Consider the following 24,726-nt stretch of genomic DNA (forward strand, 5'->3'; position numbering starts at 1 on the left):
TCAATGTTCATTTGTCAGAGTCCCAGGTTTGCCTTCTAAATATATTTCAGATCATCTTCAGATTATTATGTATTCACTAAGTCTATTAAGGAAAGCACAAAAGGCCAAAGCATTTTCAGAGCAGGGAATAATTCCCAAGCTTTCTTTCTTCTCCTGCCCTCTGACCTATGCAGGTGAAAAAAAAATCAACAATACCTATTGTTTTTCATAAAGTACACAATGGGATTGGAAATTCCAGAAGTGCCTGAAAGAAAGATTTAACTAGTTTTCAAGTTGTCTTACTGAATATCTATTTGTCTTCAGGAATACAGTTAGTCCTTAACTTTACAACCACAATTGAGCCCATAATTACTGTTGCTAAACAAGACATTTGTTAAGTGACTTTTGCTTCAATACAATAATACAATAGTAGAGTTGGAAGGGACCTTGGAGGTCTTCTAGTCCAACCCCCTGCCTAGGCAGGAAACCCTATACCATTCCAGACAAATGGCTATCCAACATCTTCTTAAAGACTTCCAGTGTCGGGGCATTCACAACTTCTGGAGGCAAGCTGTTCCACTGATTAATCGTTCTAACTGTCAGGAAGTTTCTCCTCAGTTCTAAGTTGCTTCTCTCCTTGATTAGTTTCCACCCATTGCTTCTTGTTCTGTCCTCAGGTGCCTTGGAGAATAGCTTGACTCCCTCTTCTTTGTGGCAACCCCTGAGATATTGGAACACTGCTATCATGTCTCCCCTAGTCCTTCTTTCTCTTAAGCTAGAGATACCTAGTTCTTGCAACCGTTCTTCATATGTTTTAGTCTCCAGTCCCCTGATCATCTTTGTTGCTCTTCTCTGCATTCTTTCTAGAGTCTCCACATCTTTTCTACATCATGGTGACCAAAACTGAATGCAGTATTCCAAGTGTGGCCTTACCAAGGCATTATAAAATGGTATTAACACTTCACATGATCTTGATTCTATCCCTCTGTTGATGCAGTTGGCTTTTTTGGCTGCTGCTGCACACTGCTGGCTCATATTTAAATGGTTGTCCACTAGAACTCCAAGTTCCCTCTCACAGTTACTACTATTGAGCACGGTACCACCTATACTGTACCTGTGCATTCCGTTTTTGTTGCCTAAATGTAGAACCTTACTCTTTTCACCATTGAATTTCATTTTATTAGATAGTGCCCAATGTTCAAGTTTGTCAAGATCCTTCTGTATCTTAAGCCTATCTTCTGGAGTGTTGGCTATTCCTGCCAGCTTGGTGTCATCTGCAAATTTGATGAGTTCCCCATTTATTCCCTCATCCAAATCATTGATGAAGATGTTGAAGAGTACTGTGCCTAAAACAGAGCCTTGGGGTACTCCACTGCATACTTCCCTCCATGTAGATGCAGTTCCATTGAGGACTACAGGTTGAGTGCGGTTGGCATTGTATGACTTTTCTTGCCACTTGTTAACTGCAGTTAATGACACGGTTATTAAGTGAACCTAGCTTCCCCATTGAGTTTGCTAATCAGGTGGTCACAAAAAGGGATCACTTTTTGATCCAGGACACTGAAACCATTTTAAATGATTACATGATTTTTAATTGCCAAGAATCTGCCAGAATCTGAATTTTGATCACATGACCATGGGAATCATCAATGGTCCTGTGTGTGCAAAGTGTGAGTGTCACAACTCATTTTTTTCCAATGCCGTTGTAACTTTGAACATCTAGATTTAATTATATTTCTTCCCTTAAGTCAAGAGGACCCTGCCATAGGATCCTGCCATAGCAGGATAACAGGAAGAAGATGATTATCTCCCTTGTTTGCTAATTCGAACTTTATCTACCGCCGGAAAAGCATGTCGCCTTCCTTAACTTGGTCCACTCCAGATTGTCAGGATGACAGAACTGACCAGGACTAGACGAAATAGCAGTTTATTCCTAAAGGGGGGGGGGGATTCCGGTTGGCGAAAACTGAAATTCAGCTGCCTGGAGCGAGGGGGAAGGAAAGGTCGAAGCCACTGGCTGGGGCTGCGGATGGTGAAAACAAACGCTTGTTCCACGCTTAGCCCAAAGGAGGCGCTGTAGAGACTTAACTGGGCCGACCGGGAAGGCGGATCGCTAAATTCAAGTCTCTCCGCGGCAACTTCCTGGGTTGCCGCAGGGAGTAAAGTTTTCTGACCGCTTACTTTCGCTTTTACTTTCCACGTAGCGTTGCGGACAGCAGACAAAGCGAGAGGGTCTGGGAGCTGTTCGCCGCGGGCGCCACGCGGGCAAGTATACTTATTTCAAGAAAAAAATCTCAATTCCCACCCCCCACCCCCAAGGCTCGATTCCCACTTCCCTGCCGATTTCTCTGTACTTCGGAAACTCGCTGATAGACGGCGGGCCTTTTTCAAAACTTTTTTTTAAAAAAACCCTATGCTTAGATTCTCCTCGTTGTGCTTTAATTCGCTGTTAAGCATTTTGGGACCGAGAACTCGCTCGTAAGAACTTCCAACAAGTGATGGGATCTTGCAGTCTTTGTTTGCCCCCCACCCACCCACCATGTCGTACTAATTCGTGCCGCGGGTTGCCATTTTTGCTTTTAAAAACTTCACGGTGAAATTAGCACCTGTTGCAAGTTCTACCTGCCTGATTCATTTCCTGCAGCTAGAACTCTCCCGTCGGTATCAGATCGTCATTCCAGAAAATAACGGAACGTGTTCTTGTCCCGTGCTACGGAAAAAGGGTCTGGGAAATTTCTGCTTGGCCTGCAGCTAGGCCTGGAAAATGAGGATTAAAGTACAGTTAGTTCTGTATTTAAGTTTTCCATGCTAAGACGCTTGGGACCAGCTCTTCAATGTGGTTAAATTGATCTGATCAGCTTAGACATGGTTGGTTAACATGGTTCACTCAATTGATTGGAATTGCGCAACAGGAAAAACTATAGGGTATCTACAGTCTGGGTTCATACAAGAAATGAAAACGGTGTGGTTTAGTGTGTTGTAGAACTACAGCTTCTTGCTCGTCTCCAACTGATGGACAAAAAACGGCCTGCTTGCTAAAAAAAAAAAAGAAAGGAGGGAGGGATCTATTATATCATTTCCTCCTATATTATTAACTGAAGCATTCTTGCTTATTTTCTGATGTGGGGAAAAAGCTGATAAAGATCAGCTGCTGAGATTATCCAGGATACATTTTCAAGATTTCTGGTTAAAATGAAAGTAAAAGAACTTGGGAACAGAAGTGAAACAAAAAGTAGATTTTTCTGGATGAAAGGTAAAGCAACCCCCCTGGAGTTTCTCTTTGCCCAGCCAGTTCTGGGGTCAGGATGACTTTTCTTCTTATCACAGTCTTCTAATCAAAGGTGGCAAAATCCAAACTGTGCTGCCTGGTATTTAATAGCTGTAAGGCAATACATAAGAGAAGGATCTGGGAGAATTGCCTCTGCTGCTTTAGTACTTTGCAACTATTCCATTAGGAAACAAGGGAATGCTGCAGCAGAAGCTGGGATAATGAGATAATAGACTCTCCTTTCCAAATTGATAAGGATACTGTAAAGGCAGCCAAGATTCTGTTTGTAGAAACAGGATAACTCCAAACAAGTTGAGCTATCCCTGGTCTACTAGATTTTTTGTTTTATGGAGGTATGTCTGGAATTATTTAAGTACCTGCAGTTATCCAAGTGATATCTCCATATTGTCTATGGAGATTCTCAATCATCCAGGTCATGGTTGTCCCAAAGGTGTTTTTCAAAACGCAACTGGACTTTCTAGGTTTTTTTTCGCCCTGGAAAACATTTTGCTTCACATCCAAGAAGCTTCTTCAGTTCTTATTGAATGATGGAGACTGGAAGGATTTCTATTATTTGCTGTCATTTGAACCACTCTGAAGGTCAAATCGGTTGTTAGCTCTCCAAGAGTTGTTGAGGCCACCAGGGGGTTTATCTGTACCCTCAGGATCATTGAAACAGAATTCAAATGGGTGTGTAACTTTCTTGATACTGTTGAAAGGACTGTGCTGTAGATAGGAGATAGGTAGCGTCCTATGCCTCCTCTCTTGACTGTACAGTTTTAAACGTAGATGGTCTCTTTGACCCTCTTTCAAACCATTGGTCCTCTGTGTCCAGAATGTGAACTTTGTTGTCTGACACACCTATTGAATGGGGAAACAAAACAACCACAAACACATGCAGTAACACAAGAGAACAAACCCATCAGGACAAGATTCAGCAGTTCATCTGCATTTGAAAGTCAAAGATCACTTTTTTGAAGGCAGCAGATTTCACATTCTGAACAGAGAGGACCACTAGTTTGAAAGAGGGATCAAAGAGGCCATATTCATATTAAAATTGAACAGCATTTTCTCTACCGAGGGCCAGGGATACAACACCACCTATCTTATGTCTACAACACAGTCCTTTCAATAGTCCTGTGGAAAGTTATCACCCAGTCCTCTCCCAGGAAAATGAAATATCCTAGGAAATATTGAAATGGCAGAATATTATATTTTCCTGGATGTGAAAAGGAAGAAACATGTTTGGAAGAGAGAATAGCTCCCTGCAGCTTCCTGCCCATTCCCCTTTGTCGATGGGCCGTTAAGATGTCCAAGCCAGCCCCTTTACATAATAAGGAGTTCTCCCCTTCAGCTCCAGGGGGATGGGATTAAGGCATGAAAATATTGGCCCTTTACCCAACTCACCACATGGCATCTCAGAACTCAACCAAACCTGGATTCAAAACACAGCCTAGAGAGTTGCCCCTGCATGGCCCCATAGGAGTCTGACGACCAATAAGAATTCAAGATCAAAGACAAACAACAGCTCTGGTGGGATATTGACCTGATTTATAGGATTAACTCGGCATATGCTAGAACACACAACATTCCAAGGGAAGTTCATGTTAAATTTCTTAGAAAGACTACAAGAGATGAGGTGCTCAGAGGGGGGGACCACTAAAATATAAAGACAGATAAATAACCATTCTTAAACAGATCCCCAAAAAAGTAAGAGATAGAGGAAGAAATATTTCTCTTTAGCAAAAAAAATTATATAATAAAGGGGTCTGGTTCAGGTGGATATTGCCAGAGGGTATGTTGATTTTCTGGGAGGGCAGCAGAATTAGAATCATCACAGTAGTGGAAGTGAAGGCTTTCATTAAAAAACATAGTGCTCTTCTAGACGAAACGGGGGATGGTACACAAGACATGAAGGAGGGAGGGGCCGAGGCTCTGCCAGAAGACGGGGGAGGATCCAACACTGAGAAGACTCAGGTTACAAAAATGAATTGAAACAGTATTGCAATTGTTGTTATAATGTAATTAATAGAAGTCACATTAAAAATGATTGAATATATTGATGATTTAATGTAAAACCAAAACTGCCAAAATCTACTCAAATGTTGATGAATTTTCCTACCTTTTTTTGTAAAAGTTATAAGACTTGGGGGGACTACCTTCCCCCGCATGATGTAGCTGTCAAAATTTTGTATACCTTTCTCTATCCTTTTCCCTTTAAAAAAAATATGTAAAAACCAATAAAATTTTTCAAAAAAAAGAAAAGAATTCAAGACCAAAGGCCAGAGAGGGCATAAAACCAGGGACTCAGCATCTCAGGCTTTGCCTTTCTCTTTTCCACCAACATTTAAGCATGTGATCACCTTTTCTGTTCAGGAATCAAGCCATGTGGTCCTCTCCACCATTAAACCATCTTTCCAAGCAGCCTCCATGTCTCCAGTATCTTTTTCCCCACTTGGAGCTGAACCCATAAGGACATTTCTTTCAACAGTCCCAAGAAGGTTCCACACCCATTTGCAAAGAATATAAATCCTTCCATTCTGGCAGAAATGAAGAACCTTTTTGGATGAAAAGCAAAATGTTTTCAAGGGGAAAACCTATAAAGGTTTTGCCTTTTCAAAAGCACCTTTGGGATAATCCCATATTGTTTCTGTATTCCCCAAGGTTTGCAAAAAGTATGTTTTTAACACTTAGGAATTCTTCAATGGCCTTCACTGTGCAGAGTAAATAATTGGGTTGGGCGGTGTTTTACCTTGGTGCAGTCAGCAATATGTTACTGTATTTATAGATCATAGTGCACTTCATTATGCACATAGTATATAGTCTCAAGAAGTTTAACTAATATATTGTGAACTTAAAGTGGAAGACGTTTGCAGTAATGTTAGAGTAGCCTTGGAACAATTTTACATATCTATAACAGCTGTGCCACATATTAGCTGGGATCATTGTACTTACTCAATTTATTTTTATTTTTGAGCAGATAAATTACAGGGTATTACAGGTATCTTCAAATTGTGGAAGTGCTGTTTAAAAAGTACAGGTAGTCCTCAACCTAAAACCATTCATTTAGTGACCATTTGAGTTACAACAGCAGTGAAAAAATTGACCAGTGACTGTTTTTCACATAACTGTTGAAACAATCCCATGGTCACATGATCAAAATTCAGACACTTAGCAACTGGCAGGTATTTATGATGTTTACAATGCCCCGGAGCCATATGACTAACTTTTGACACCTTCCCAGCATGGCTTTTTCAGTGGCTTTGGCGGCTTCCAAACCGAGTTTTCCGACAGTGGCCGCTCCGGGCATATGCTCTATGGTTGGTAGAGCATACTCCCAGAGCATACAACCATAGAGCGTACACGCAGAACGGCCACTGTGGGAAAACTCAGTTTGGAAGCCGCCGAAAAAGCCATGGTGGCGGTGGCAGCGGAGGTGCTCTGGCTCTGAGGGGAGAGCTGGGCCAGGGCATCATGAGGCTGGGAGGCGCGGGAGCGGAACTGCCGCTTGCGTAACCCCCCTCTCCAGCTGTGCAGAGCACCTTTCACTGGCATTTCGAAGGTGCCAACCTGCGAGAGCTGGGTGGCGGCAAACAGGCACTCATGTGGCTTGGCGATACCCCTAGGTCAGTGAATGGCACTGTGCTCGGTTGGAAAGGGGGTTTGTCGGGTGGGTGCTCATGAGCGTGGTCGCTTCATGGCTGATGTGCTGCGCTGATGTGACAGCGCAACATAGCTGTTCACCCCTGAGGCTGTGCCCAGCTCTTTAGTAGCCCATTTGCAAGAGAGCAGCCACGCGGTAACTCCTCCCTCTTCAGCTGGGCACAGTGCCGTTCACCAACCTAGGGTATCCCGAAGGCGCCAAGCAGCGTTATCTCCTTTGCCCCCCTCCCCCGGTTCCCGCGGCTTGGCACCTTCGGGATACCTCTAGGTTGGTGAGTGGCGCTCTGGCCAGAGGTGGGGGGTTGTCCAGGGAGCTTATTTGCGGGGGAGGCCTTATATTTTTGCCCACCAGAAAAATGTGACAAGACCTTAGTTTCCGGACAGGTCGTATTTTCGGGGAAACATAGTATGTCCTTTTTTTCGTTTCTCCAGTGATATTAAATAATAAATAAGGAACAAAGAAATTGGGTTTCAATAATTTTGTAAAATATATTTCAATCTAAACTTGAATTGAAATGTCTCAGCTCTAGATTCACTTTTTTTAAAAATATAGAAATATATCATGTTATCTAAAATGATATTAATTGTAAGAATTTTTATTGTAGAGTCTGTTGCTTATCTAAATATTGGTAGAAGATATCTATTCCTGTGCTGCCACTGATGGCTGAAGATACTAAAAATGATTATGCTGATGAAATCGATGCAAAACCTTCAAGAATTGATCGGTTACCCATCTTTACAAAGTAAGAAAATAATTTTGAAATAAGAAATCTTTATTACTCTAAAATAAGTATACAAAAAGTTGTGGTAACAGTTCATCCGTGGATAACATGTGGACAAATTATTTTGTGACATAGGAACGTTTATGAATATTTTGATCTATTGACAGATAATCACTTCCAATTTTTTAAAGACTTCTTTTTTTTGTAAATTAAAACAATTGGTCATTTATGAAAACAATTTAAACTGCATCCATATGACTATGAGGTTCAAATGGTAACTTATTCTGAAGTTTTGATAGTTTGAAAGTTTTAATATTTTACCATTAATCTACTCATACAATTCTATGTTCATAATGTAGTCTACTATTTCTGATACAGAAAATCATGCTGGATTGAAGAAAATTTAACAACCAGCAGAGATTCGTCATTCAGTAAATGTGTCCAGCAGATATTCAATAAGAATTTGGGGATAAATGAACAACAGCTCCCAATCAAATTTTGTATTTAAGATGAAACTATTAGGCTATCATTAGTTGCATTATTACATTCCAATCTTTGATTGGTATGTAATAAAAATGAAAGTTTATACATCTGCAAGTTTGAAATTCAAAATGCCACTTTCAAACCACTGTTTTTAACCTGAAACATTTTAACACTGAACCAGCTTCATTGAAATAAAACATTTGAAATTCAAAATAGTTTGACTTTGATTTTTTGCAGGCTCCATGAAAATCCCTGCTTAGAGAGAAATGTTTATTATTATCCCCAATTATATATGTGATTTATACAACCTTTCATCTCAGACATTTAAGGAAATAGACTTTAAATTGTCACTAAAATTTTCTTTATGTTGATTTTCAATGTTTTTAGATAGTGGTTTTAAGATGCTTTCTAACAGGAGTTTACAATACTGACTATCCTGGAAGAAATGTTTATTCTAAAAAGCAGCATGTAAATTCTTATTTATTTATTTTTACTAAAATGGATTTACTTTTTTGGCAGGCATAGCATATGAATCCTTTTATTTTATTCTTTTTATTGTATTTATTATACAATAATCCAAGTCCTACTTTTTAAGATGGGCTCACTGTAGGATAGTGGAATTTCAAACTAGGGTTTCATGTTTATCTGTGCAAATCATTTGAGCAACTTCAAATCTGTTCCTCAAAGCAGGCAGGTAAAGACTAGGAGTGCATTTTGTTTTGGTGTGAAAGGTTTTCTTGGGGTCCTGTATACTGTGAAATACAGCTTTCCCAACCGATAACAACCACATCAATATGTTTGGATGTTGCAGTTTCCAGCTAACATGGGTATGGAAGAACACTAGCAATCACAACTGGAGGTTATAAGTGATTCTTATGTGGGTAAGGCTTAAGTGATTCTCTTGTCAGGATTATGTTTTGTTATAACTTAATTTATGTTTTCACACAAACAATGATCAATAAACTGATTTCCATTTCACATGTGTACATCCAAAAGCAGGAGAAGATTTTTTGTTGGAAACAGGAACACTATTTAGTATTACCAGCACAGACACACACTCTGTTGCCAATAAATAGAGAGCATTTTGTCCCATGAATGAGGCGTTTCGTCCTTTTGTTTTCATTGCTAAAACATGGTTTAACCACATAAGTGATTGAGGGAACTGAAGAAAAGAAAAGAAAAGTGGAGTGTTTTTTTGTCTGTTTCTGATAAGAATGTCTCTAGTGAGAGACATGTATTCAAGTGAGATAAAATTCAGTGGGAAGCCTATCCTGATTCCTTCCATTTGAACATTTCACAAAAGCAGATTTCTTTGTGCAAGATACGGCTTGCAGCAGGGATGGGAAAAGGTAATTAGAAGCTTGGGTGGGCATGCTTTCTGTACCTGTCTGCATTTCCTTAAATCAAAGATGCCTTTTGCTAGAATCAAAACATGAGCCTGACCAATGAGCAGTTACTCACAATTGAGTGCGCACGCAATTGTGTAATCTCCAAATTACCTTTTCCCTTTCACTTCCCAAAACATTGTTAAAATCTTACTTCAGCACAGATTATAAAACTAAACCTTACTTTGTTCTTTTTTTAATAACCTACATCTTCATATATATATTTTTAAAAAATATTTCAAATCTAAATGGTTAGTCTTAAGCCCGATTCCTTTTTAAAAATAAAAAGGCCATTCATTTAAAAAAAAACTTTTAGAGATTAAAAAAAGTGCATAGTTTGTCCACAAGGTGGCAGGCCAATATAATTTTTTTTGTAAGAATCTTCATATAGTTTTATACGGATATAAAAATAGTATCACCCTTTTTCATTCTGTCAAGTGTGCAATGCACTAATATATGTTTCCTTAGAATCTCAGCGATGAAATAGGGTGAAGGGATAGGACAAATGTTCAAATAGGGTTAGGACCAGTTTACATGTACATCGGATTTTGTGTGTCAGTTCTCTTAAGTCTCTAATCATACCTATGTATGTCCACTATTTTTGCTATTTTGAAATAGATAAAGAATGTATGCATAATTTTGTTCAAAAGTCATATTTGATGGGAAACCAGGAGATTGAATTCTAGTTCTGCTTTAGGCATGAAAGTTGACTGGAGGACTTTGGTTACTCTCAGTCCAACTTACCTCACACGGTTGTTAGTTGTGAAAAAAATAGGAGGAAGGAGTATTATATGTTCACTGACTTGAATTACTTATCAAGTAATCAGTTATAATAGCAGGATAAAAATATAATAAATAAAATGCTAATATTTGGAAAAAATAAATAAGAAAAAATTAGGGAAAACCCCTTCTTAAACGGAGCTTTTTTGTTTCCTTTTCCCCTAGCATTTATTTTTTGTTTTTCTATTTTTTTTAATCATTAATTATTATTTTCATTTTACTTTGCATATAAAATAATTTATTTGAAAATGGAACAGATCTAAATGAAGTGAAGTAGTTTGTCTCAGTGCAGACAAACATTTGTTTTCAGATAGTGAAATACTTGTCAACGAAGTTGGTAAAAACCGACTATTTTTAAAATGTTTTTTATATTTATATTTGTTACATTATATGAACCAAGTGTGTGTTTGTTTGTTGTATATATCAGAAGGTAGGTGTGTGTGTGTACATACATATGTGTGTGTGTGTATATATGTATGTACATATGTATATATATATGTACATATGCATATGTGTGTATATATATTTGTGTGTGTGTATGTTGTATTTGTGCTGACAAATATAACAAAGGCAACCTTAAAAATATGGTTTTCTGCCTGGATGGTCTCCTGCAGTGAGCCGAAAGACAGAAAGGGGGAGCAGTGAGTTCCCTCCCATATTTGGCCATACCAGGGGTTGTAACACAAATACATACGTGTGTGTGTGTGTGTGTGTGTGTGTGTGTGTGTAAATAGACAGCATTTTGTCCCATGTATGAGGCACTTCGTCCTTTTGTTTTCATTGCTAAAACATGGTTTAACCACATAAGAGATTGAGGGAACTGAAGAAAAGAAAACACACACACACACACACACACACGTATGCATATACGTGCACACACCCAAAGTTTAAACTTTAACTAAAGATTCAAAAACATTCAAAAATTAAATAATTTAATTTTCATTAATGCTTACCTAGTTTTGTGAGTTAATGCTTTACATTTGTTGTTGGTTTTACCATTTTGTTTCTTCATGTGTTGTGGGAAAGGCCTAAATTGTTGCACCCTATGATATTTAGATCATATTATTTTGGTGGAATATTTACTTTCTCTATACTTGATTATATGAGTTCTCTTTCACCTCTTTCAATCAAAGTCATGCCCCCCCCTTATAGTTAATTAGTTTAATTGTTTTTCGATTGAGGTTTGTAAGCAAACAGTTGCAGATAAGTAAAAAAGTGTTATGAGTATAACATTTTCATATGGCAGAAGGACATAATACATATTTAACAAGGACATAAATGAATTAATCTACAAGTAACTCTTACAAGTAAGTCGCTTTAGAATGCTAAATGGCCATCTTAGAATTCCCCCACCCTCTTTTAATGTTTAATTGTAATTATTCTACATTTTTTAAACTTTAATCCTAATTTAATTTTTAATGATAACTTTTATAAGTTGCTTTATTTATTAGTTGTATTGCATTGTACACCACCAAGTGTTCCTCCTTGAGAGAGTTTAGTGGTTTAGAAATATGAAAAAGCAATAAATGAAGAAACAAATAAATTCTATAGTATTGCTTTAAATGTACTGGAAAGGTTCCTCCTCCCTCCCTTTGAATTAGTAAATTGTGTGGGTTCACACATTCAAAGTTGGATCTTGGCTTTAAAGGATATATCATCCTGCTTGAAATGTGCAGTGTGGTGCACCTGCCTTTTGTATGCATTCTCCCATTCTAACAACAGTGCAATAATAAAAGAACATTGATGCAAGTACCTCTTTTCTGCCTTTCAACTGGAGCAGAAGAGGCTTACATGACCTCAGCTACACGCTAGGCCATAGTAATGGCCCTTTCAATAGCCTTATAGAAAAGTCCAGCGTGACCTATTGCTGACACAGACAAATTGTTGAGTCTGTGAACGCATTGCAGTTTGCTTCAGTTTCTGGTGTTGTATGAGCAGGATGAGATGCTTGCGTTATTAGAAAAGATAATAACTATCTCTCAGCATAAGGTGGCCGTATTTTTCAGATGCAGAGTAGTGTACCACTTGACGAAGAACCAAGGTAACGTTCTTTCTTTTTTCCTATTGATTCGATGAGAGAGGAGATATATTAACATCTATCTAATGTTAGATGTTTATCTAGTGTTAAATATTAGTGAAATTTTAAAAAATTTTAATCATAAAAGGGTATAGTCTACAATCATTGTTTGTTAGATGAATTAAAGAAACGAACGTGTAAAATAAAGCGGTAGTCAGGATATGTCTGATGTTACATTTGTGTTATTTGTAACATGCATCGGTAATCAAAAAAGACTGTAAAGTAGATAAAACATATTAAGTAGCAAATTGTGATCTTGATAACAATTGAAGAGGATCAATGCTTTGGTTGAAAGCCATAAAGGAGGAAACAATAGTTCACTGTAATCAGTAACAGAAATATTACAGAGATAACTTTCCTTAAACTTGCATTTGTATTTCCTTTTGTAGGCTTTAGACTTATTATTGATCGTTGGAAGACAATGAAACTTTTTTTTCTGTCTTAAGCTGACCATTTAAAAAAAATCAGTGATCCTCTTCAATTATTATCAAAGTAGTTAATCATTTGCTTTGTCAGATAAATATAGGAAATTCCAAAACGTGTGGCTTGTACATTGTAGATTTCCTTCCTTAATGTCCTTGCCAAACATTATTCATAAAATTTGGGTGATTTCCAGTAATCTAAGTCTGGACTTATATGGTCCTTAACATACTGTTATTCCAAAATAGGTGAAGAAAATAAGGTAAACAAGCTGATCTTCGACAACTAGTCCCTGAATTCTTAATGACACATCTTAGATAAAATGTAACTTCAAATATTCCTGAGATTTAAATATATATTAATTATCTGAACAAGCGCCAAATTGATGAGATCTGCTTATTGGGTGGGATCTTGTTTGAGGATATCTTGTTTGTTGTAGTGGATGTCCTTTGCCAAAGGACTAACAGGGAGATCAGAATTAGGTCTATCCTAGAAATCTTGAGTTGAAAAGGGCCAAATAGGACATTAAGAAAACTTAAAACATCTTTGGCAAGTAGTTGTCAAGCCTCTTCCACTCACCCCATTAATGAAAACCTATTTATTAATTACCTGTCTTGGAAATTGGTTACAGTGTTGAAATGTTGCTCTTTTTTCCTATCACACAATAGGAATATATCTTCATGTGTTATAAATCCATTGTTCAACTCCCTACACTCATTTTATAAAGGTGATGTGACCAGTATTATTAATGAGTATAGATTTTATGGTGAAGAGACCAATACTGTTAAAGAGTATACATAAGGAACAAAACAAGGATGAATATAGTTAAATTAGATGAATAAAATTTGCATTAGTCAATGACAGGTCTTCCAACTTGGCAACTTTAAGACTTGTGGACTTCAACTTCCAGCTATGCTGGCTGGAGAATTCTGGTAGTTGAAGTCCACAAGTCTTAAAATTGACAGGTTTTGGGACTCCCAGTCAATGGCTATGTTCAATACTGGGTTAACCTTCAAAGGTAACAAACTAGAAAAAATTATGATGAACATTTATTTTGTTAACAGCTGAAATGTATTGTAGAGGTTATCAATGGGGCCTAGGGTGGGGAATATGTTTACAGTTTTAGGAGTTATTGTGTAGTTTTCTGATAATTTTCATTGCCTGTTCTTCTCTGAACCCGTGTGTGTGTGTGTGTGTGTGTGTGTGTGTGTGTGTGTATCAGTAGATTGAATATGTTGAGCCTAGGAAGTGGGCAGGGTCCTTAGGGGCTGTAAGCTAAGCCATGTACTCTTTAAATATGTGGCCCTTCTGACTGGTTAAAATGGCCTGGAGATTTTGTATGAGTAGTTTTAGTGATGCATAATTCTTGAAGGAAGGGATTGTTCCTTTACCTCTGAAGGAAGCTTTGGTTTTTCTCAAGAAGCCATCTTTGGACCCCACTACATTGTGAATAATGCACTCATATTTCTGCAAGCCATTTTAATTATATGTCTTTTAATTTCACTAAACAGGTGGGTAACTGTTGGATTGTTTGGATATCATTTTCATTCTTTCCACAATAACATTTAGTTTTATTTCTACAGAAAAAAGAAGAATGAATGGGAAGGTCAACCAGAAGATTCTTCTGGTAATCAATATCGGATTATTATCCCTACCTTCCAATATAATATAGCCTATAAGAAGCTTGGTAAATGCATTATTATAAACAATAAGAACTTTGCAAAAGAAACAGGTACATCTTTATTCTTCTATCCGTGTGTTAATTTCTTGCAATAACTTTTTGTAATGTGTGAACTTTTAAAAGTGAATAAGTGGTAATATCACAATGTGCTGATATTGTGTGGTATCTTGTTTTAGTACAAACCTGACATAGGTTAAAATAATCCATAAGTGGATCTCACTTAATAGCAGTAATCGTAACTGTAATTTCTATTTGCTGAACAATGCAGTAGTAAGATGTGATGTCATGTGACCACATTGTTTAACAACAGCAGTTGACACTTCTTGCAAGTAGTCTGGCAGGCAGATAAGTGTCCGCTGGGTGGAACTGCTGCCAGGTGCAAAAGGGTACATAAGGGCTACGACAGTTCCATGCAAGGCAGGTATGGACTATGTAGTGCAGGCAATAGATGTATTTTTTAATGTTTATTTATTTGGAGAATGTATATGGCCAGCCACTCCCTTTCAATGACTCTGGGAGTCTTGCAAAAAATAAAAACCCATAACCAAAGAGTAAAAACAGCTCTCCACCCACTGGTGAAGCAAACCACTTGAACTCACTCTAGGTTCCACAAACTGGTTCGTAAAACCAGGTCTTCAGATCCTTGCAAAAGAGTGTCAAAGTAAGGGGCAGTCTAATCTCTGAGGGTGTTTCAAAGGAAGGTAACCACCACAGAAAAGATCCTTCTTCTGAGATCCGCCAGATGTACTTCCTTAAGAGGGGGAAATTGCAACATTCCTTGTCTCCTCACTCTGGTGAGTCAGGTGGATAGACCCAAGTAGAGACGGTCCCTCTAATAACCTGGTCCAATCTATATTGGGCTTTCAACGTGACAACCAACATTTTGAATTGTATCCAGAACAAAATTGCAGCCAGATACTGCTGATGGACATGCACTATGCAATACAGGATCCTCAGACCTTTACTTTGTTGAGTGCATTGTAACTTCAAATGCTTACTAGTATGTTGCGGTTGTTAACCAAAAATATTTGTATTGGGCTATAGAGGGCTTTTTTAATGAAAAAAAAATACAGTAAACCTCACTTTTGCAGACTGGGGGAACTTACATCTATCAAAAAACAAATCTCTATAAATGTATAAATATTGAGTATTTTCTAAACAACTGAACTTGTTTGGATTTGTTTTTTTGAGAGGGGTGATAGTTTAAATTCAAATTGTAATCCATTCTATTCATTGTTGATTTCAGAATTATTATTCTGCCTCCACCAGGCTGTTAAATAGGATTGTAGCAAATTATTTGGGGGGAGAAGGGGGTGCCATTAATACCTGTACATCTTTTTTGTAGCCATCTAACAGTCGGATAGATGATTGTAGTCTAGCATGGTAGCCATAATTAAAATCTTTTTGTTTACAAAACTCTTCAGTTTTGAAAATTTATTTTTATATATCAAGTACCTCTTTTGGAGGGTTTTTTATGTTTTAGTCACAAATTTAGTCATGATTAGTCACAATTACCATGCATACATAATTCTACTTACTGGCTCATTCCTTTCACTACAGTTATTTGCCAGTATAGAAAAGTAAATAATTTGGGCTTCAGCAAATATTAGACAAATGATTATGTGCATCCTATTCAGAATTATAGATTATAAAACTGCTTCTTGTGTGTGTGTGTATTGCTCAAAAAAATAAAGGGAACACTTAAACAACACAATGTAACTCCAAGTCAATCACATTTCTGTGAAATCAAACTGTCCACTTAGGTAGCAACACTGATTGACAATCAATGTCACATTCTGTTGTGCAAATGGAAGAGACAACAGGTGGAAATTATAGGCAATGAGCAAGACATCCCCAATTAAAGAGTGGTTCTGCAGGTGGTGACCACAGACCACTTCTCAGTTCCTATGCTTTCTGGCTGATGGTTTGGTCACTTTTGAATGCTGGTGGTGCTTTCACTCTAGTGGTAGCATGAGACGGAGTCTACAACCCGCACAAGCGACTCAGGTAGTGCAGCTCATCCAGGATGGCACATCAATGGGAGCTGTGTCAAGAAAGTCTGCTGTGTCTGTCAGCGTAGTGTCCAAAGCATGGAGGTGCTATCAGGAGATAGGCCAGTACATCAGGAGACATGGAGGAGACCGTAGGAGGGCAACAACCCAGCATTAGGACCGCTACCTCCGCCTTTGTGCAAAGAGGAACAGGAGGAGCACTGCCAGAGCCCTGCAAAATGACCTCCAGCGGGCCACAAATGTGCATGTGTCTGTTCAAACGGTCAGAAACAGACTCCATGAGGGTGGTATGAGGGCCCGACATCCACAGGTGGGGGTTGTGCTTACAGCCCAACACCGTTTAGGACGTTTGGCATTTGCCAGAGAACACCAAGATTGGCAAATTTGCCACTGGCGCCCTGTGCTGTTCACAGATGAAAGCAGGTTCACACTGAGCACATGTGACAGACATGACAGGGTCTGGACACGCCGTGGAGAACGTTCTGCTGCCCTCAACATCCTCCCACATGACTGGTTTGGCAGTGGGTCAGTAATGGTGTGGGGTGGCATTTCTTTTGGGGGCCGCACAGCCCTTCATATGCTCGCCAGATGTAGCCTGACGGCCATTAGGTACCAAGATGAGATCCTCAGATCTCTTATGAGACCATATGCTGGTGCGGTTGCCTCTGGGTTCCTCCTGATGCACGACAATGCTAGACCTCATGTGGCTGGAGTGTATCAGCAGTTTCTGCAAGACGAAAGCATTGATGCTATGGACTGCCCCCCCCCCCCCCCCCGGGTTCCGCAGACCTGAATCCAATTGAACATATCTGGGACATAATGTCTCGCTCCATCCACCAACGCCATGTTGCACCACAGACTATCCAGGAGTTGGGGGATGCTTTAGTCCAGGTGTAGGAGGAGATTCTTCAGGATACCATCCGCCACCTCATCAGGAGCATGCCCAGGCATTGTAGGGAGGTCATACAGGCACGTGGAGGCCACACACACTACTGAGCCTCATTTTGACTTGTTTTAAGGGCATTACATCAAAGTTGGATCAGCCTGTAATGTTGTTTTCCACTTCAATTTTGGGTGTAACTCCAAATCCAAGACCTCCATGGGTTGATGAATTTGATTTCCATTGTTAATTTTGTGTGATTTTGTTGTCAGCACATTCAACTATGTAAAGAACAAAGTATTTAATAGGAATATTTCATTCATTCAGATCTAGGATGTCTTATTTTTGTGTTCCCTTTATTTTTTTGAGCAGGGTATAATACATAATATTTCACACATCCAGTTGTGACATTCATTTGTTTTGATTCAGGGATGTTTACACGAAATGGTACCGACAAAGATGCTGGTGACTTACAAAAATGTTTTCGGGGCATTGGTTTTGAAGTTTCCATCCATAATGATCTCAGCTGTAAGAGAATGAGGGAAGTTCTTGGTGAAGGTACTGTTTGTTTGTTTTTAACTTGACCTCTTAACTATTATCTTAAAAACTAGTTTGGAGAACTTTTTCTAAGTTGATGCCAACCAGATACATTGGGATAACTATTAAAAATGCTTAACCAGGTGTCTGGGAATTCCAAAAATTCCAACACGTGGGCACAGAATGAGAAAAAGAGTAATAAATCACATATCAACTTCCTTCTCTGGAGGTTTCGGATCTTCAAATTGTATACCAATTTCAGCACTTGTAATGTTTTAAGATTATTTATTGTTAAAATGATGGGCCTGTTTTTATACACAGAAAAATGCCCTTTTTAATTGTTATTGCTAAGTAGAGCTGAGTGACATGTTCATTTGAGCTGTGGTGGCGCAGTGGTTAAAATACAATACTGCAGGCTACTTCTGCTGACTGCCAGCAGTTCAGCAGTTTGAATCTCACCAGGCGCAAGGTTGATGAGCCTTCCATCCTTCCGAGGTTGGTAAAATGACCCAGATTGTAGGGGAAATATGCTGACTAAACCGCTTAGAGCAGTGTTTCTCAACCTTTGCAACTTGAAGATGTCCGGACTTCGCTGGCTGGGGAATTCTGGGAGTTGAAGTCCAGACATCTTCAAATTGCCACGGTTGAGAAACACTGGCTTAGAGGGAGCTGTAAAGTACTGTGAAGCGCTATGTAAGTCTAAGTGCTATTGCCATTTAATGATGGAATATGTGGTTGATTTATAGTTGCCAATGAAGATCACAGTGATGCTGCTTGTTTTTCCTGCATCTTATTAAGCCACGGAGATGAAGGCCTTATCTACGGCACAGATGCATTCATGGCCATCAAGGATTTGACGACACTTTTCAGAGGAGACAAATGCCAAAGCCTAATTGGAAAACCCAAATTGTTCTTTATTCAGGTAAGAAAGCGTTTGCTGATTTTAATTCTTAAAGAAGAGAATGTTTATCAAAGCAAAGCTAGAAATAGCCTGACGTGTGTTAAAACCACACTAAAACCGCAAGTAAAAAGGGTTCAAAATTCATAAGACATTTTCTTGTAAAATATAACATCACGTACATTTGTGATCTTTGAAGAAAATCTGGGCTGTCGTCGTCATTCCTTGAAAAGTCTAAATCTTTCCTTTTTTGTATTGCTCATGCCATAACAGGTCACAGAAAGTATCTGATTGTTCTCCTTTTAGCCTTTTGTGGGATGCGGTGGCCCATTGTTCTATATTCCTCAGTGTGGGGAAGGATACTAAGCATAGCCGAGATTAATTTTGTTGACATATGTGACGTCTAATCCTTATCAATGAGAATTATGCTAGATGGACCAGTAATTTGGCTTGTTTATAGGAAGCTTCACATCTCAAGCACAATTGCCAAATTTGTGCAGCTTTATCTCTCAAGACCTTCTCCTCTCATTGTTTACCTTTGTGACAAGACTTTCTCTTCATTAGTATGTATTTTGGATAGCCCAGGGGCAAATATATCTCCCAAAACTAGGCGTGAGTATAATTTTGGATATTTTATGAATAATAAATCATATGCCCACTAGCTACAGCTTAGCCTTTTCTGCATAGTAAATGAAATGCAGCGGGAACATTTATGCTGCAGCCTTCAGACTTAAAACATTTTCGATGGAACTCTTCACTGCTTATCAGTGGTAGAAGCCGTTAATGTACACTATATCACTTCAGTGGTTATCCAGGTGGAATTCGTTAATGTCCAGGATTCAATTTTACAAACTAAGTATTTCACCACATGAATCTGCTAGAGAACTAGTTATCATAATGTTTTGCGATTTTTGTTTACTATGTGCCATTTATACGTACAAGAATTATGCCTACTATTTAATATTATGGTTTCAGGCATGCCGCGGTTCTGAATTTGATCATGGGATTCAGACAGATTCAGGTTCTTCAAATGACACCCTGGAAATGGATGCCAATCCAAGATACAAGATTCCAGTTGAAGCAGATTTTTTGTATGCATATTCCACTGTACCAGGTACACTTGGGGAGAAAAAAGTAACAATTTGATATAGAATGAGTCAGATGTAAAGTGTGACAGAAAATGTAGCCATTTGAATAGAGGCTATTTTGGGCGGGGGGGGGACAATTTTTTTACAGTGAATTTCAGCAGGAAATGCTACATATTAGTGATGATTACGCATCTAGCCAGTATTGAATGATGCGTGCTAAGACAATAAGGGAGGTAATTATATAATTGGGGCAGGTTTCTTATCTTACAACTATATAAATAGGAAAAACTAGCCTATCAGCAGTTCTGTAAAGAAAACATGCCTGTCCCTGGACTTGTGCAGTCCCAGGCACATACAAGTGTGGATGAAAGAGATAATATACAGTGCTGGGTTCCAGATCCCTTCGCAACCGGTATGTTGCGACAATGGACGTCCACCACAGGCCCGCATGCGCACCCACCTTCCTGCAATGCTCCAGCTGTTGGCGGAAGTCACACAGGCACCGTACGCTGCGCGTGCGTGCACAAATGGCCCAGTTAGCTCAAATAGAGGTAAGGAACGAGGGAGGGAGAGCCCTCCAAAGCACCATTCCGGTACGGTGGCCGCTGCTCCCATCTGACACCGGTACGTCCATACGGGGCATACCGCCCAGAACCCACCACTGGCAGAATAATGAAAAGTGTGTATACTCTGTTGCAAAATTCTTCAGTTCTTCCTTAACTCCAACACATTTTTCATTGGGATCTTGGATCTTTTATGCTAGTCCAGCCCGTTATTTGCTCATTTTTGCCCTCTCCAGCCCCCATGAGCTTTCTGAAAGCCTCCTAAAAGCTATGCAAGGCCATTATGGTGACAGGGCGGGGTTTCAGGAGGCAGAAAATGCTGTATTCAGTGTATAAGACACACCCAGATTTTCAGCCTCTTTTGAGCGAAAAGGGTGCATCTTATACTCTGAAAAATATGGTGTATCCCAGAGACTATTTATTTCCTACAATTGTAGGTTTTATTACATATAGAAAGCATATCATTTTTCCTTGTACTTTTTATTAATTTATTCAATCAATTTATAAGCTGCCTCCATCAACAAAGTGATTCAAGGTGATAAACAATACCATAAATATTTTAGAATATGGCAAAAGAAAATGCATAGCAAACACAATGCAGTGCCTTAGAGAAGAAAATACTATAAATAACAAGGGATTAAAATGTCCAATATCAGTATCAGTAAGAAGTGGATATGGGGCATACCAGTCTCACTAAATCTATGCAGAAAAGGTAGTTTCACATGTATGGGCTATAAAACATGTACACGTGGTCATTGCAACCAGTCATCACTTTGCATTTATTGCTTGCAGTTTGTAAAGCAAAAGAAAGTTGAAGTAAAATCATAAGCACAATTGAGGTTTCACTTAACAACCATTTTGTTTAACAACTGAGTCGCCCACCCAAGTACAATAATACAATAGTAGAGTTGGAAGGGACCTTGGAGGTCTTCTAGTCCAACCCCTGCCTAGGCAGGAAACCCTATACCGTTTCAGACAAATAGCGATCCAACATCTTCTTAAAGACTTCCAGTGTTGGGGCATTCACAACTTCTGGAGGCAAGCTGTTCCACTGATTAATTGTTCTAACTCAGGAAATTTCTCCTCAGTTCTAAGTTGCTTCTCTCCTTGATTAGTTTCCACCCATTGCTTCTTGTTCTACCCTCAGGTGCCTTGGAGAATAGTTTGACTCCCTCTTCTTTGTGGCAACCCCTGAGATATTGGAAGACTGCTATCATGTCTCCCCTAGTCCTTCTTTCTCTTAAGCTAAACATACCCAGTTCCTGCAACCGTTCTTCATATGTTTTAGTCTCCAGTCCCCTAATCATCTTTGTTGCTCTTCTCTGCACTCTTTCTAGAGTCTCCACATCTTTTTTACATCGTGGCGACCAGAACTGAATGCAGTTCTGGTCGCCACGATGTAAGTTGTAGTCCGTAAATGACTGTATTCACCAAAAGCTTGAGAGACACTTGGAATCAGTATTTCTGCCTTCCAGTTTAGTCCTATTCTACCTTTGGATTTATTGGATGAGGTAGCTAAATTTACTACATAAATGTGCGCTGTGTGTTAAATTTTGTATTTTACCCTTTCTGACTTTAAAAGACAAATCTGTCATTAAAGTACAATTTCCCTCTTCTTACTTCTAGGTTACTATTCCTGGAGGAATCCAGGGAAAGGATCCTGGTTTGTGCAGTCTCTTTGCTCAGTGCTGAATGAGTATGGCAAAAATCTGGATATCCTGCAGATTCTGACCCTGGTTAATTACAAAGTAGCAAGAAACTATGAATCTCAGTCTGATGACCCACGCTTCTGCAAGAAGAAGCAGGTCCCTTGTGTGGTATCCATGCTAACCAAAGAACTTTATTTCTCTAAATTGATGCCACCAACACAGCAAATTTAAAATACATAATGCATTACAACTTCCAATACATTTTTAATCTAATCTCTCCCAGCAAAAGGCAGTCATAGATCTAGAGCAGTGTTTCTCAAACTTGGCGACTTTAAGTCCTGTGGACTTCAACTCCCAGAATTCCCCAGCCAGCTATGCTGGCTGGGGGATTCTGGGAGTTGAAGTCCACAGGACTTAAAGTTGCCAAGTTTGAGAAACACTGATCTAGAGTTAAAATTGATACAGGGAATTTAAAATACACAATACCAGGATTACCTCAGTTGATTAATATATTGATTTTCACTGTGCCACATGTTTCTGTATTGTTGGAGGTGCCTATTCCTTGTTTCTGTTTTTACTGGGAGCTATCACAAAATTTCTCTGGAGTCTTGCTTTGCCTGTCATAGAAATAACTCATTTTTCCTCTATTAATTACTTTTTTTAGGTTTATCATTAATTTATAAGAATAATTGTATATATTTGTCAAATATCTCCAGTGATATCCGCAAAAAAAAAAGTATTAGCAAAGTTCATTTGATGTTTAGTGATAAAATGGTTGAGAAATCATCTAAGGGTGCTTAAATGCTGTTTTTCATCCCAGTCTACATATAGGTGGGATTCATATTTACTCTTATAAATCATTAGTTTACGTACCTCTTGATTTCCTTATTATAAATTTAAACTCCATAATTTCAGTGGGTCTGCTCTAACTAAGTAGAACAGCTGTTAATTTAAGTAACTCTATGAACATCTCCCTGTTCTCTTCCTTATTTTGGCAAACAGTTCTTATAAATGTAAGGTACATATGAATTGCTTATTTTTGCCCTGAGTGAAAAAAAATGCTCCTGGTCCTATTTTGCAATCAATGAACAATAAATGCAATGTACAATCTATTCTACACCAAAGTAATTTTGTATCAAAGACATTTGGTAGAACATTTCTGTAGTATATAAATAGAACAATATTATAGATTGTTGATTTGTTCAATGCATAAGTCTAAAAAGCAAGTAAAAGAATAGAAAAGAAATTTATTTCTAAGATTCTATTTTCTTGTAATTATTTGCCACTGTTAATAGACCTTAATTTTATTCTCATTCTCTATGCATAATCATAGTCTTTACCCAAACAAGCTTCTCTTGGAATTTCTTCATCCCTTGTGATAATTGTTGGTTTCTTATTTTATTAATAAGCATTCAATATTATGTAACAATGTTTTTTATTTATTTTTTTACAAAAATCCTTTATTAGTACATATTCACTTAGAATAGATTAACTTCATAGATTTTCACATTTATTGTACAATTAGACTAGCTACTTGATAATTTAAGGACTTATCAAGTAAAAGGACTTGTTCCTTTTCAAGCAACTTTTGGCCCAATATACCTTTCAAATACACACACACAAACACATACATGCACTGATGAAAGTTCCTGAAATTGAATTTTTGGGATCAGGCATGTTATTTTTGTTTTTGACAAAAGAGAGAGCATCTTGGCTCTGTGATGACCTTGTTGAAATACATGACAACCAATCGGAGTAAATGCTATTTTGGGATGTAAAGTGATAACAATTCAGTACTAAAGAATTAAGTTATTTTCCTTATCCTACATTTTGCATACAAAATAAAATTGGAAATGTAACTACAGAATAGCATTAGTCCTGGGGACTGCAACAGTACTAAATATTCTCAGTGACTCCTAAGAATTCTTGAGAGTTTACATTTCTGTTCTATGAAGATGTATTAATAAGCTGTTTTATCATTGCTCTGAAAACAGCTATCTCCATAAACTTTATAAGAATGCTAAATACTTTGAAATGCTTGTTAACCAATGGTTAACAAAGGAAAGGAATATAGAAAAATTCCTTAGTTTATCACCAAATATTCACAAATTCAGTAAAACAGAAATTTTCCACTGTTTATGTCATTTGTATAATGAACTGTGGATTATGTAATTTCTGATTTAGTAGTCAACAATAACAGGCACCCTTTATACCATGGATCCGTTATGGTGAGGGCATACTTTCTAAGTTATCTATATGTCATATGGCCAATCTATATATAATCAAAAATCATTTTCTTTGAAAATATGTTAATGAATTCCAAGAAGGAAAAAAACTGATGGGATAAACATAGATATACAATACACCAAATCTATTTGTTAAGGTGTTTTTGTTTTAACTTTTGGAAGGAGGCATATTCAGCACCTCACATCTGAAGAAATTACTGGCAGTACGCTGTATTACTGTAATCCAGCTGTCATTACAATATGTCTTTTTTAGGTTTGTTTTGTATCTTCCAAATATGTAATATATGTTTAGTGCTCAAAAAGAAAGTCATCTTTATCATAGCAATTTTCCTGGGAAAGGAGTATTGGGCAGCAGTTCCTAGCAAGGATGCCCAACTGCTATAGTAATGGTCCTA

At 38.2% G+C, this 24,726-nt stretch overlaps 2 protein-coding genes across 5 annotated transcripts in view; one reads left to right on the plus strand and one right to left on the minus strand.

Annotated features, from left to right (window-relative positions):
• NRAP (nebulin related anchoring protein) overlaps nt 1–2,691 on the minus strand; it is a gene marked incomplete at its 3' end in the record, with an annotated part of 80,734 nt that extends 78,043 nt beyond the window's left edge. Inside the window, exon 1 of one of the 2 annotated variants that reach the window (XM_081956466.1) lies at nt 2,602–2,691. Coding sequence is in view for 1 of the 2 variants with exons in the window: in XM_081956465.1 (XP_081812591.1) it covers nt 2,518–2,520 (3 nt within the window). Of the gene's footprint in view, nt 1–2,517; nt 2,571–2,601 lie in introns of those variants that run through there. The other variant, XM_081956465.1, reaches the window with a different exon arrangement.
• CASP7 (caspase 7) lies at nt 2,038–23,344 on the plus strand. Of its 3 annotated transcripts, none has more exons than XR_014175653.1 (8): nt 2,038–2,244; nt 7,516–7,653; nt 14,361–14,509; nt 17,780–17,908; nt 18,634–18,809; nt 19,761–19,899; nt 22,063–22,383; nt 22,527–23,344. XR_014175653.1 is itself a non-coding variant. In XM_081956468.1 (7 exons), exons 2-7 carry the CDS (start codon nt 7,571–7,573, stop codon nt 22,314–22,316), a joined length of 930 nt encoding a protein of 309 aa, XP_081812594.1. In that variant the 5' UTR covers nt 2,039–2,244; nt 7,516–7,570; the 3' UTR covers nt 22,317–22,428. The 3 variants fall into 3 exon arrangements, 1 of the variants encoding a protein (XP_081812594.1); XR_014175654.1 differs by lacking the exon at nt 2,038–2,244 and adding an exon at nt 2,522–2,636; XM_081956468.1 differs by lacking the exon at nt 22,527–23,344 and having other exon boundaries at nt 2,039–2,244; nt 22,063–22,428.
• Nucleotides 23,345–24,726: the final 1,382 nt, after the last annotated feature.

The sequence above is a fragment of the Natrix helvetica genome (assembly GCF_964273705.1).
Source record: "Natrix helvetica genome assembly, chromosome: 5".
NCBI lineage: Eukaryota > Metazoa > Chordata > Lepidosauria > Squamata > Natricidae > Natrix > Natrix helvetica.

Coding starts and splice junctions, on each gene's coding strand:
- CASP7 (XM_081956468.1), top strand. CDS start 7,571: ATGGCTGAAGATACTAAAAATGATTATGCTGATGAAATCGATGCAAAA. Junction 18,810..19,760: donor CCAAATTGTTCTTTATTCAG/GTAAGAAAGCGT, acceptor TTATGGTTTCAG/GCATGCCGCGGTTCTGAATT. Junction 19,900..22,062: donor TGCATATTCCACTGTACCAG/GTACACTTGGGG, acceptor TCTTACTTCTAG/GTTACTATTCCTGGAGGAAT.